The sequence below is a fragment of the Myotis daubentonii genome, chromosome 1, assembly GCF_963259705.1.
Source record: "Myotis daubentonii chromosome 1, mMyoDau2.1, whole genome shotgun sequence".
Lineage (NCBI taxonomy): Eukaryota > Metazoa > Chordata > Mammalia > Chiroptera > Vespertilionidae > Myotis > Myotis daubentonii.
In genome coordinates, this window is record NC_081840.1 from 6053555 (window position 1) to 6064923 (window position 11369).

General features: G+C 59.3%; 1 protein-coding gene across 3 annotated transcripts in view; it reads right to left on the bottom strand.

Annotated features, from left to right (window-relative positions):
• Window positions 1–10892, bottom strand: part of BEGAIN (brain enriched guanylate kinase associated) — a 45645-nt gene extending 34753 nt beyond the window's left edge. For all 3 annotated transcript variants that reach the window (XM_059686476.1, XM_059686470.1, XM_059686494.1), the window contains exon 1: window positions 10763–10892. In XM_059686476.1, the coding sequence (XP_059542459.1) occupies window positions 10763–10804 (42 nt within the window). In that variant the 5' untranslated portion in view covers window positions 10805–10892. The remainder of the gene's footprint in view (window positions 1–10762) is intronic.
• Window positions 10893–11369: the final 477 nt, after the last annotated feature.

Below are 11369 nucleotides of genomic sequence, written 5' to 3' on the forward strand. Positions count from 1 at the left end.
ACCCGCAGCTGATGATGGTGCTGGGGGTAGAGCTAACCCGGGATAGGTGAGGACCCGCAGCTGATGATGGTGAGGGTAGAGCTAACCCGGGATAGGTGAGGACCCACAGCTGATGATGGTGCTGGGGGTAGAGCTAACCCGGGATAGTTGAGGACCCGCAGCTGATGATGGTGAGGGAAGAGCTAACCCGGGATAGGTGAGGGCCCGCAGCTGATGATGATGGTGCTGGGGGTAGAGCTAACCCGGGATAGGTGAGGACCCGCAGCTGATGGTGCTGGGGGTAGAGCTAACCCGGGATAGGTGAGGGCCCGCAGCTGATGATGATGGTGCTGGGGGTAGAGCTAACCCGGGATAGGTGAGGACCCGCAGCTGATGATGGTGAGGGAAGAGCTAACCGGGATAGGTGAGGACCCGCAGCTGATGATGGTGAGGGAAGAGCTAACCGGGATAGGTGAGGACCCGCAGCTGATGATGGTGAGGGAAGAGCTAACCCGGGATAGGTGAGGACCCGCAGCTGATGGTGCTGGGGGTAGAGCTAACCCGGGATAGGTGAGGACCCGCAGCTGATGATGGTGAGGGAAGAGCTAACCGGGATAGGTGAGGGCCCGCAGCTGAAGATGGTGAGGGAAGAGCTAACCGGGATAGGTGAGGACCCGCAGCTGATGGTGGTGCTGGGGGTAGAGCTAACCCGGGATAGGTGAGGACCCGCAGCTGATGATGGTGAGGGTAGAGCTAACCGGGATAGGTGAGGACCCGCAGCTGATGATGGTGAGGGAAGAGCTAACCGGGATAGGTGAGGACCTGCAGCTGATGGTGCTGGGGGTAGAGCTAACCCGGGATAGGTGAGGGCCCGCAGCTGATGATGCTGCTGGGGGTAGAGCTAACCCGGGATAGGTGAGGACCCGCAGCTGATAAAGGTGAGGGTAGAGCTAACCGGGATAGGTGAGGACCCGCAGCTGATGATGGTGAGGGAAGAGCTAACCGGGATAGGTGAGGACCCGCAGCTGATGGTGGTGCTGGGGGTAGAGCTAACCCGGGATAGGTGAGGACCCGCAGCTGATGATGGTGAGGGTAGAGCTAACCGGGATAGGTGAGGACCCGCAGCTGATGATGGTGAGGGAAGAGCTAACCGGGATAGGTGAGGACCCGCAGCTGATGGTGCTGGGGGTAGAGCTAACCTGGGATAGGTGAGGGCCCGCAGCTGATGATGGTGAGGGTAGAGCTAACCCGGGATAGGTGAGGACCCGCAGCTGATGGTGCTGGGGGTAGAGCTAACCCGGGATAGGTGAGGGCCCGCAGCTGATGATGGTGAGGGTAGAGCTAACCTGGGATAGGTGAGGACCCGCAGCTGATGGTGCTGGGGGTAGAGGTAACCTGGGATAGGTGAGGACCCGCAGCTGATGATGGTGCTGGGGGTAGAGCTAACCTGGGATAGGTGAGGACCCGCAGCTGATGGTGCTGGGGGTAGAGCTAACCCGGGATAGGTGAGGGCCCGCAGCTGATGATGATGGTGCTGGGGGTAGAGCTAACCCGGGATAGGTGAGGACCCGCAGCTGATGATGGTGAGGGAAGAGCTAACCGGGATAGGTGAGGGCCCGCAGCTGATGATGGTGAAGGAAGAGCTAACCGGGATAGGTGAGGACCCACAGCTGATGATGGTGAGGGAAGAGCTAACCCGGGATAGGTGAGGACCCGCAGCTGATGATGGTGAGGGAAGAGCTAACCGGGATAGGTGAGGACCCGCAGCTGATGATGGTGAGGGAAGAGCTAACCCGGGATAGGTGAGGACCCGCAGCTGATGATGGTGAGGGTAGAGCTAACCCGGGATAGGTGAGGACCCACAGCTGATGATGGTGCTGGGGGTAGAGCTAACCCGGGATAGGTGAGGGCCCGCAGCTGATGATGGTGAGGGTAGAGCTAACCTGGGATAGGTGAGGACCCGCAGCTGATGGTGCTGGGGGTAGAGCTAACCTGGGATAGGTGAGGACCCGCAGCTGATGATGGTGCTGGGGGTAGAGCTAACCTGGGATAGGTGAGGACCCGCAGCTGATGGTGCTGGTGGTAGAGCTAACCCGGGATAGGTGAGGGCCCGCAGCTGATGATGATGGTGCTGGGGGTAGAGCTAACCCGGGATAGGTGAGGACCCGCAGCTGATGATGGTGAGGGAAGAGCTAACCGGGATAGGTGAGGACCCGCAACTGATGATGGTGAAGGAAGAGCTAACCGGGATAGGTGAGGACCCACAGCTGATGATGGTGAGGGAAGAGCTAACCCGGGATAGGTGAGGACCCGCAGCTGATGATGGTGAGGGAAGAGCTAACCGGGATAGGTGAGGACCCGCAGCTGATGATGGTGAGGGAAGAGCTAACCCGGGATAGGTGAGGACCCGCAGCTGATGGTGCTGGGGGTAGAGCTAACCCGGGATAGGTGAGGGCCCGCAGCTGATGATGGTGAGGGTAGAGCTAACCCGGGATAGGTGAGGACCCGCAGCTGATGGTGCTGGGGGTAGAGCTAACCCGGGATAGGTGAGGGCCCGCAGCTGATGATGGTGAGGGTAGAGCTAACCCGGGATAGGTGAGGACCCGCAGCTGATGATGGTGGTGAGGGAAGAGCTAACCGGGATAGGTGAGGACCCGCAGCTGATGATGGTGGTGAGGGAAGAGCTAACCCGGGATAGGTGAGGACCCGCAGCTGATGATGGTGAGGGAAGCGCCAACCGGGATAGGTGAGGACCCGCAGCTGATGGTGCTGGGGGTAGAGCCTTCGGTACATGGGGCCCAGGGAAGAGCTAGATGGGGAGCTGGGTGAGGGAGTTAACCCAGAGAAGCGCCAGAGCCAGGCCTGGGCACTTCTTCCTTTGTGTGAAGGGAGATGGCCTGACTCCTGGCATCCCGGGAGCCGGGGTCCAGGCAGGACTCTTTCCTGGGACCCGGCTGCAGGAGCCAAAGGAAGGCTTGCTGGGGGGGAGATGGGGGAGGGGCAGCCCCAGACCTGGTCTGGCCAGCTGGTGGCCTCCACCATCCCTGCTTGGAGCATGGCCGAGGCTTTGCTTGGCACTGCCTGCTCATGGCTGTGCCCCTGCCCCTGCTCACCTGGCTGTGCCTAGACACCTTAACTCAAGTGCTAGGGACCCCCTCTTTGCTGGGCTTAGCTGCACACCTCTCTGGATGACCCACAGCACCCTGACTGAATGTCTGAAAAACTCCACGAAATCAGCTGCCGGAGACAGGACTGGGAGCTGCCTGGACCCCTCCCTCTCCGTCTCCCCTGAGCCCATCCCTAAGTACCAGGCCCCGGGATTCAGCTCCTCTTAGATGTCCTCACCTCCCTACATCCCCACCGTCAACCCTGCAGGTTCCAGGTGCCACCAGGCCTCACCTGCAATCACCCCTCCTGGGGCCCCTGACCCTTTGCTGGTTCAGCTCAGTTCATGCCTCATGCCTACCAGTGTGAACTTCTGAAATCTCAGCCAGGATGACCAGACAATGTCACACTTTCATATGCTCTGCAAGGCTCGGGCGGCCCAGTGTCTTCTGTCTCTGCTGCTGTGCACCTCCTCCCGAAACTCCCATCACATTCCTGAACGGTGCGGAGCTCTGTCTGCCGCAGGGCCTTGGCACCTGCCGTGCCCTCTGCCAGGGGCACTCGGACTCCTTCTCATCACCTAATTCTCAGGGCCCCAGGTCAACAGCCTGACCCCTCCCACCCCCCATATTAGACCAGAGACCCCGGCAACAGCCTCTTATAACCCCTGGTCTCATACCACGGCCCCCAACTGGAGTTAACATGCTTGTGACCATTTGTTTATTATCTGTCCACTCTGTCCCAGCTCTCTGCACAGGGCCTGGCACATAGTAGGTGCTCAGTAAGCAGATCTTGAATGTCTGTGTAAGTGAATGTGTCACAGGTCCAGGCTGTCGGCTCCCAAGCTCTCCCCAGCTGGGTGTGGCCCTCCTGGGAGGGGTCCCAGGCTCTTGGGAATGCACAGTGTCCCTCCCACCCCTGCACTCCCCTGATGGCCACCCCTTTACACCTGGACAGCCCCCTCTGCAGCAAGAGCCATCCAGCCCCTGCTCCATCACCGTGGGAACAGGACATGGAGACAGGCAGATCCAAGGTCAAACACCACCCCAGCACCCCAGCGGGACCCTGGGCAAGTCACCTCCCCTCCTCACTGTCATATCCGGACAGAGCAATCCCCAGCACACAGGCAGTAGTGGAAAATGGTGCAAGAGACCACGTGCTGGGTGCCTTCAGCAAGGAACCTGGCACCCAGTAGGACCTCAGGTCAGGGCTCCTTAGCACAAGGCTCTGATTTGTCTATTCCCTAGCATGTGTGGTCACAGGAGTGTTCTGGGGGCCTCGGCCAGCTGGTCCTCTGAGCCTCTCCCAGAGTTGCCGACTGCATCAGACAAGTTCCCGGCTGCATCAGACAAGTTCCCGTTGTCATAACAACCCACTGGCTCTCAGCCGCCTGGGCCAGAGGCCCTGGAGGATGCTGTCGGCTGCTGCGCTCGCAGTCTGGGCCTGCTCACCTCTTGCAGCCTGGGCTGCCTCTCTTGGCCCAGCAGCCCTGCCTCTTGACTCATCTGTTTCAGCCCCTTCCTGAGCCCTACTGTGTGCCATGATCCATGCTGGGCGTGTACCTGCATCATCGCCCGAATCTTCATCCAGCCCTGGGAGGTGGGGCAGCTGTGACCTCCGTTTTGTGCTAAAATGAAGCAGTCTCAGGGAGGTCACATGGTTCAGATGCAGCAAACCCGGGATGGGGACCCCACGGTCACGCACTCACACCTCGTTTCCTCCTAGGACTCCCTCAGCCCCTCCATCACTGCCTGTTCTGCCCCTCCCCCACTCCCCCACCCCCTTGGGGGGGATGAGCCCCGAGAGAGGAGGGACCCTGCTGCCATTGCCTGCTGGGGCTGGACGGGGAAGACCTGGCAGAGATGGCATGCTGGGCATCTGCGAAGACCTCTAAGCCCCACCTCCTTTCATTCTCCTAAACGTATTCCCTAAACTGGGAATTGCTACTGGTTCACAGAGGGGGACGTGGGCCCTAAGGTTACTGCAAGCGGCCAAGGCTGGCCTGATGCAGCAAACACCACGACGGTGCTGGGCGGCCCAGCATGGAGCCTGGCACGTAGTAGGACCTCAGGTCAGGGCTCCTTAGCACAGGGCTCTGAATTGTCCATTCCCTAGCATGTGTGGTCACAGGAGTGTTCTGGGGCTCAGCCAGGACACTCACTCATTCCTGTGCGGAGCTGTCCGTTACTACCCCCTTTTCCAGACAAGCACACTGAGGCCTGGAAATCCTCACACGTGTGCTTTGAACCACGCTGCCTCCTCACTTCTGGAGAGTTCCACGCTGGCCTGAGACCCTCAAGGGGGTCACAGGCGTCAGCTGTCTCAAGTCCCCACATCCATGCACATGCACGTGCGGTCCAGACCTGCTAGGAAGTCCCCCCAGACAAGGAAGTCCCTGCAGGATTCCTGCTGATCGCCTGTCTTTACAAGACACTACACCTCGGTGTTATCATCCCTCAGCGTGCCTTCCAGCCCTGCCTCCCCCGCCACACCATCGAGTACCAGCATCTAGGGAGTAAAGATGTCCCGCTCATCTGACCAGCCAGCCAGCCCTGTAACCATCCATCCGTTGGCATGTACCCATTCATGCTTCAGTGCCTCCTTCCATGCCCGAACCTGCCATCCATTGACATGCATTCACCCATCTACTCATCCTGTCATTCCTGTACCCATCCATCCATCCACCAGTCATCAATGTATTCATCCATGTATCCATCCCTGTTAGTTATACCTAGTATCCACGCCTCCGGCTGTCTGTCCGCAGTGCATCCACCCATCCCATGTGTCCATTCGTGCACTGGCCCACCTCCCATGCCTGAGTCTGTGCATTTAGGAACAAACGAGACCTTTCCTGGATGACACAGTGGTACAGGCGACAGGGCTGCCCCAGAACCCGGGGCTGGTTTTTTTATTTTAAAGATATATTTTTTAAAACTGATTTTAGAGAAGGAAGAAAGAGGGAGAGAGAGAGAAACATCAATGATGAAAGAGATTCATTGATCAGCTGCCTCCTGCACGCCCCACATTGGGGATTAAGCCTGTAACCCAGGCATGTGCCCTGACCGGTAATTGAACCGTGACCTCCAGGTTCATAGGTCAAGGCTCAACCACAGCCATGCCGGCCAAGCTGACCCTGGGCTGTTTTTGATTCTGCAAAAGGGGTAGCCCATTTGAAATGCTCTGAAGTTGCCAATTCTGGGAGTAACCGAGCTCTCTGACGAGTATCAGGTCAGGCTGAGACCGTGGGGATCTCCTTCAGACCCCAGCACACCAGGGGCTGACCTGAGGCACCTACTTCGTTGTGGCGGGAGAGGGGGCGCCCTTGCTACTCTCCACATGTACTGTTCCTGATGACATGGGAGATGGGGCCATCAGAGATGTGTCCTGGGCAGATGACTGCACAGGTGGCCAGAGGAGAAATGTCATTGAGATGACTAAACTCACTGCCTCCCTGGGAATAGAGAAGGACTGGATGTCCCCTAGGATTTAGAGTAGGGGTCAAAGCCCAAAGGCCTCCGAGGCCAGGCAGATCAGTGTGTGAAGCAGACTGGTTAGGTCTGCAGGAGGCTGTGGAGGGATTGCCCCTCTAAAGGGCTGGTGGCAGCCCTACCCGGTTTGGCTCAGTGGATAGAGTGCTGGCCTGCGGACTGAAGGATCCCGGGTTGGATTCCGGTCAAGGGCACATGCCTGGGTTGCGAGCTCAATCCCCAGTAGGGAGCGTGCAGGAGGCAGCCAATCAATGATTCTCATCATTGATGCTTCTCTCTCTCTCTCCCTCCCTCTCTGAAATCAATTAAAAATATTTTTTTAAAAATAAAGGACTTATAGCCACTCAACCTCACAATGGTTGCCACGTGAGGATGTGAGTCCAGTGTTACCAGGTTTATTTAATTTTTTCTAAAATATTAAAATATTAAATACTGCCCTAACCGGTTTGGCTCAGTGGATAGAGCATCGGCCTGTGGACTGAAAGGTCCCAGGTTCGATTTTGGTCAAGGGCATGTACCTTGGTTGCGGGCACATCCCCAGTTGGGGGTGTGCAGGAGGCAGCTGATCGATGTTTCTCTCTCATCGATGTTTCTGTCTATCCCTCTCCCTTCCTCTCTGTAAAAAATCAATAAAATATATTTAATAAAATAAAATAAAATATTAAATACTAGCCATTCACTCTTCCTGTATCCACCCATCCACCCCTATACCATCATCTCATTGATATCATTCAAGTCCCCATCCATCCACCCTAGCCCCATGCATTGACTACATCCATTTAGCCTCCATTCATTTCCTCATGTCTCCATCCACCCCTTTATCCATCCATCTGCTGACATCTACCCATCCATTTTAGATCTCCTATCCATTCCTCTACCCATCTTGCCATATGCGTCAGAAATCCATCCTCCCTTCTGTCAACCCACCCATGTATCCACCGCTGGAATCTTGTTCTGCTTTTCCAGTCAGTCCTTCATCCTTATCCATTCCTCCATCCATCCTCTCATCCATCTCCATTTATCTTGCCACTTATGTCCTCCCATTCGTCTACTCCTCTAGCTTTCCATCCATCCATCCATCCATCCATCCACTGGTCTGTCCTGCTTCATGCCCCCCATCATCGTCCATCCATCCACCACGATCCCCCTCAGTCCACCGCACACTGCTCCTCCACCTGTGTGCCCCATAATCCCCGCACATACCACCCAAAGCGGGACTGGAACTTTCCATGTCCTTCTTCCCCAGGCCAGGCCCAGCTCCATCCCTGACTTGGTTCAGGGCTTGCTAATGGAGCAAATGACTGCCATCCCCTGTCCTGGCTCAGAGCTGGGCTCTCGCTGATCCCCACCCCAGGAAACCCTCAGGGGCTGCTGCACTGGCCTCCAGATTCATGACCTGCTGGGGTTGTGGCCACTGCTGGGTCCCCTTCATGGCTGGAGGGCAGGAAAAACCAGGAACGCCTACTACACTGGTCAAGGTCAGGGTCTCCCGACAGACTGTGAGCTCTGGAAGGGCAGGGTCTTCCTCAGATTCACCTAAGTGGACCCAGTGAATGGCGCTGAGTGGGGTGCATGGGGAGAATATGCGGGTGAATGCAGAACTCACTCACTCACTCACTCATCCCAGCTCTGGCCAGCTTCTGCCACCACGGCCTGCCATCTGTGCCTGTTCTCAGGCCATGGAAGTCAGTCCTTGGACTGTGAGAGGTGTTGAACCCCAGACACTGAGCCCACAGAGGGGTGGGGCCTTGCTCAAGGTCACACAGGGAATCAGTGGCAGAGGAAGACTGGAATCCAAGATTGCAGCCTCCTGTCCACGCCCCTCCACCAGGCTAGAGACCAGTTCTGGGGCAGGAGGAGCCGGGCAATTCTAGACAACACAAGAAGCCTCGGGGTTACTCCTGGTTTTGTCCTGGGGGTCTTCACCTGATTCGAGGGGAGAAACCACCTTTCCCTACCTCTTGGCCTTGCCCTTGACCTCCACACTCCACAGGACTGAGCCTCTTCTGGTCCCTGCACTCTTCCCCTCACCCCCAGGCCTTTCCCTCCCATCCACCCATCATTCATTCATCCATTCATTCCTCAATTCCTTCATTCATTCTTCATGTCCTTAAGGGCCTATAGCAGTGGTTCTCAACCTTCCTAATGCCGCGACCCTTTAATACAGTTCCTCATGCTGTGGTGACCCCCAACCATGAAATTATTCTCGTTGCTACTTCATAACTAATTTTGCTACTGTTATGAACCGTAATGTAAACATCTGAAATGCAGGATGTATTTTCATTGTTACAAATGGAACATAATTAAAGCATAGTGATGAATCACAAAAACCATATGTAATTATATATGTGTTTTCCGATGGTCTTAGGCGACCCCTGTGAAAGGGTCGTTCGACCCCCAAAGGGCGACGTCGGGACCCACAGGTTGAGCACCTCTGGCCTATAGGAAGAGAGGAACTACTTCCAAGCGGTGCCATGGAGATGATGTGGGACAATGGTTATACTAGACCTGGCACATAGTAGGTGCTCAATAAATGGCAGCTATTGTGGGCCCGACCCTGGCCCAAGAGGCTTTGAGAGTAGATGGGCTCCTATTCCAGACTGTCTGGCTCACTTCCCCTCCCTGACCTGGAGATGTCCCACTCCCCGTACCAGCCCCTGGGAAGCCCATTCCACGTGGCCAAGGCTCCAGGCAACCCTCGGCTTTTCCACTCAATCTCAGGTGCGCGCAGCTCCAGGTTCTGATGATCAGAGGAACACAGGGTGCGGGAATCGAAGTGTAATAGCTCAGGGAGGGTCCTCCTCACCGCCCAGCGGACGCTCGCCCTGCCAGCGTGCTGAGCAGCCGGGAAGACGCTGCATCTGCCACCCTGCTCGCTTTCCTGTGCCACCCTGATTACAGTGAGAGTCGGGGAAATTAAAGGTTTTCGGGACGCTGCCAGGGCCCGCACCGCCGCCTCCCGCCCTGCGCAGCACAGATGCCAGGCAGAGCCGCCTCCATCAGCCACTTGCCCCAGCCGGCAGTGCCACACACCGCAGTTATGGGGGGCTTTCTCCCGCAGCCCTCGCTGGCCCCGGGAGTGGAAAGGGCCTCTGCTGTGTGGGTGGAAGGCAGACTGGGACCCAGGGAAGGGAACGGGCCTGTCCGTGGCCCCCAGGGATCTAGGGGAGCCATTGGACCAAGAAGGAGCCAGGCCAGTGGAGACCCTGCCTGCCCAATGGCCCCAGGCCTCGACCCCTGGCCTGTAGGTGGGCCAACCTGGGCCACCCAGGGCTCCACATTGCCAGGTGCTCCTCATCGTCACTCCACTCGCTCTGGGTGCAGACTCTGCTCCTGTCCTGCTGGCTCAGGAGCCTCCGGGATGTCACCCACACTGCCCCTGAAGGGGTGGGGCCCAGGCAAGGAAGGAAATACCACTAAAACTGTCAGGAGGCGGAAATCCTGGGGCAGACATGCCCATCCCAAGTGCTGGGAGGGTGAGTACCCGAGCTGAGCGGCCCTGGGCCAGCCCTCGCCTCCCTGAGCCTCAGTTTCCTCTCTTGTGACGGAGGAGATGGGTAGCACCTGCCTGGCAGGTGGTGCATGAGAAGGAGGGTGTGTGGGGCTGGCGCTCCCACTCGCTGCAAAGGCAACATGAACCAGCCCTTGGTCCAGCCCCCTCCGGGCTCCTCAGCCTCCCCGGGGAGTGCGGGCCCCACAGAGCCGGCGGGCCCCGCTCCTCCCAGGGCAGGGCAGGCAGAGGCCTACCTGTCCCCGGGCTACCTGCGCCAGGCAGCGGCGGGCCCTGGATTCCCAGGCCTCATTCTGGCCCGCTCCCACCCTCCCTCCCTCCCTCCCGCCGCGGAGACGCGCGGTGGGGGCCGAGGACCCCGCCAATGGGACCCCGGCGCGGAGACGGGCCCCTCCGGGGCAGGACGGCGCGCGGAGGCCCCGTGCGGGCCCCGCCCCTCGATCCCGGCCTCCCCGCGCGCGGGCCGCTGCTCCCGGGCCGCGGAGCGTGCCCGGCGGGGCCCAGGCGCACCCACACGGGAGGGGGCGCCGCGGGGAGGGCGGGGAGGCGCGGGAGGCTGGCCGGGCGCCCCGGGCCCCGCGCCTGGGTCGCCGTGCAGAGCCCGCCCCGCGGCGTGGGTAGCCCCGCCCCGCCAACGCGCCGGCGCCGTGCCGCGCCCTCCCGGCTCGCAGGTACTCACCGCCCGGCGCAGGCGGCCCGGCCGCCGGCCGCCCGTCCACATGGCCCCGGGGCCGCGGCCGCCGCCGCTCCCGGCCGCCGCCCTCCCTGCCGAGGCCGAGCGCGCCCGCAGCCGGCGCGGCCGGGGCTCCCCTGCCCCGCCCGGCTTCCCGCAGGGAGCGCCCGCCCCCCGCCCCCAGCCCGGCTCCCCGCCAGCCCCGGCCCCGCGCAGCCGCGGCTCATTCCGCGGCTCCCCCCGCAGCAGCGTCCCACCGGGACACCCCTGGGGGGCGCGGGGCCTGACCCGTGCACGGGGTGCCCAGTGGGCGCTGGAGCCGTGGAATGGCGGCGGGGCAGGGAATGAATGAACCGTGTGAGCATGAATGGCAGAGCGCATGAATGAATGAGTGCAGGCCTGAGGAATGAATGAATGAGGAATGAATGCACGAGGGGACTTTGAGTGAAGGAGTGAATGGGTAAAGCTGGAGGTCCTCAGTCCTGACCTGCCCAACCAATCCATCCACCCATCCATCCATCTGCCAACCTATCCATCCATCCACCCATCCATCTATGTATCCATCCATCCATCCATCCATCCCCTCAGCATTTACTGGACACCTCTGCTCCAA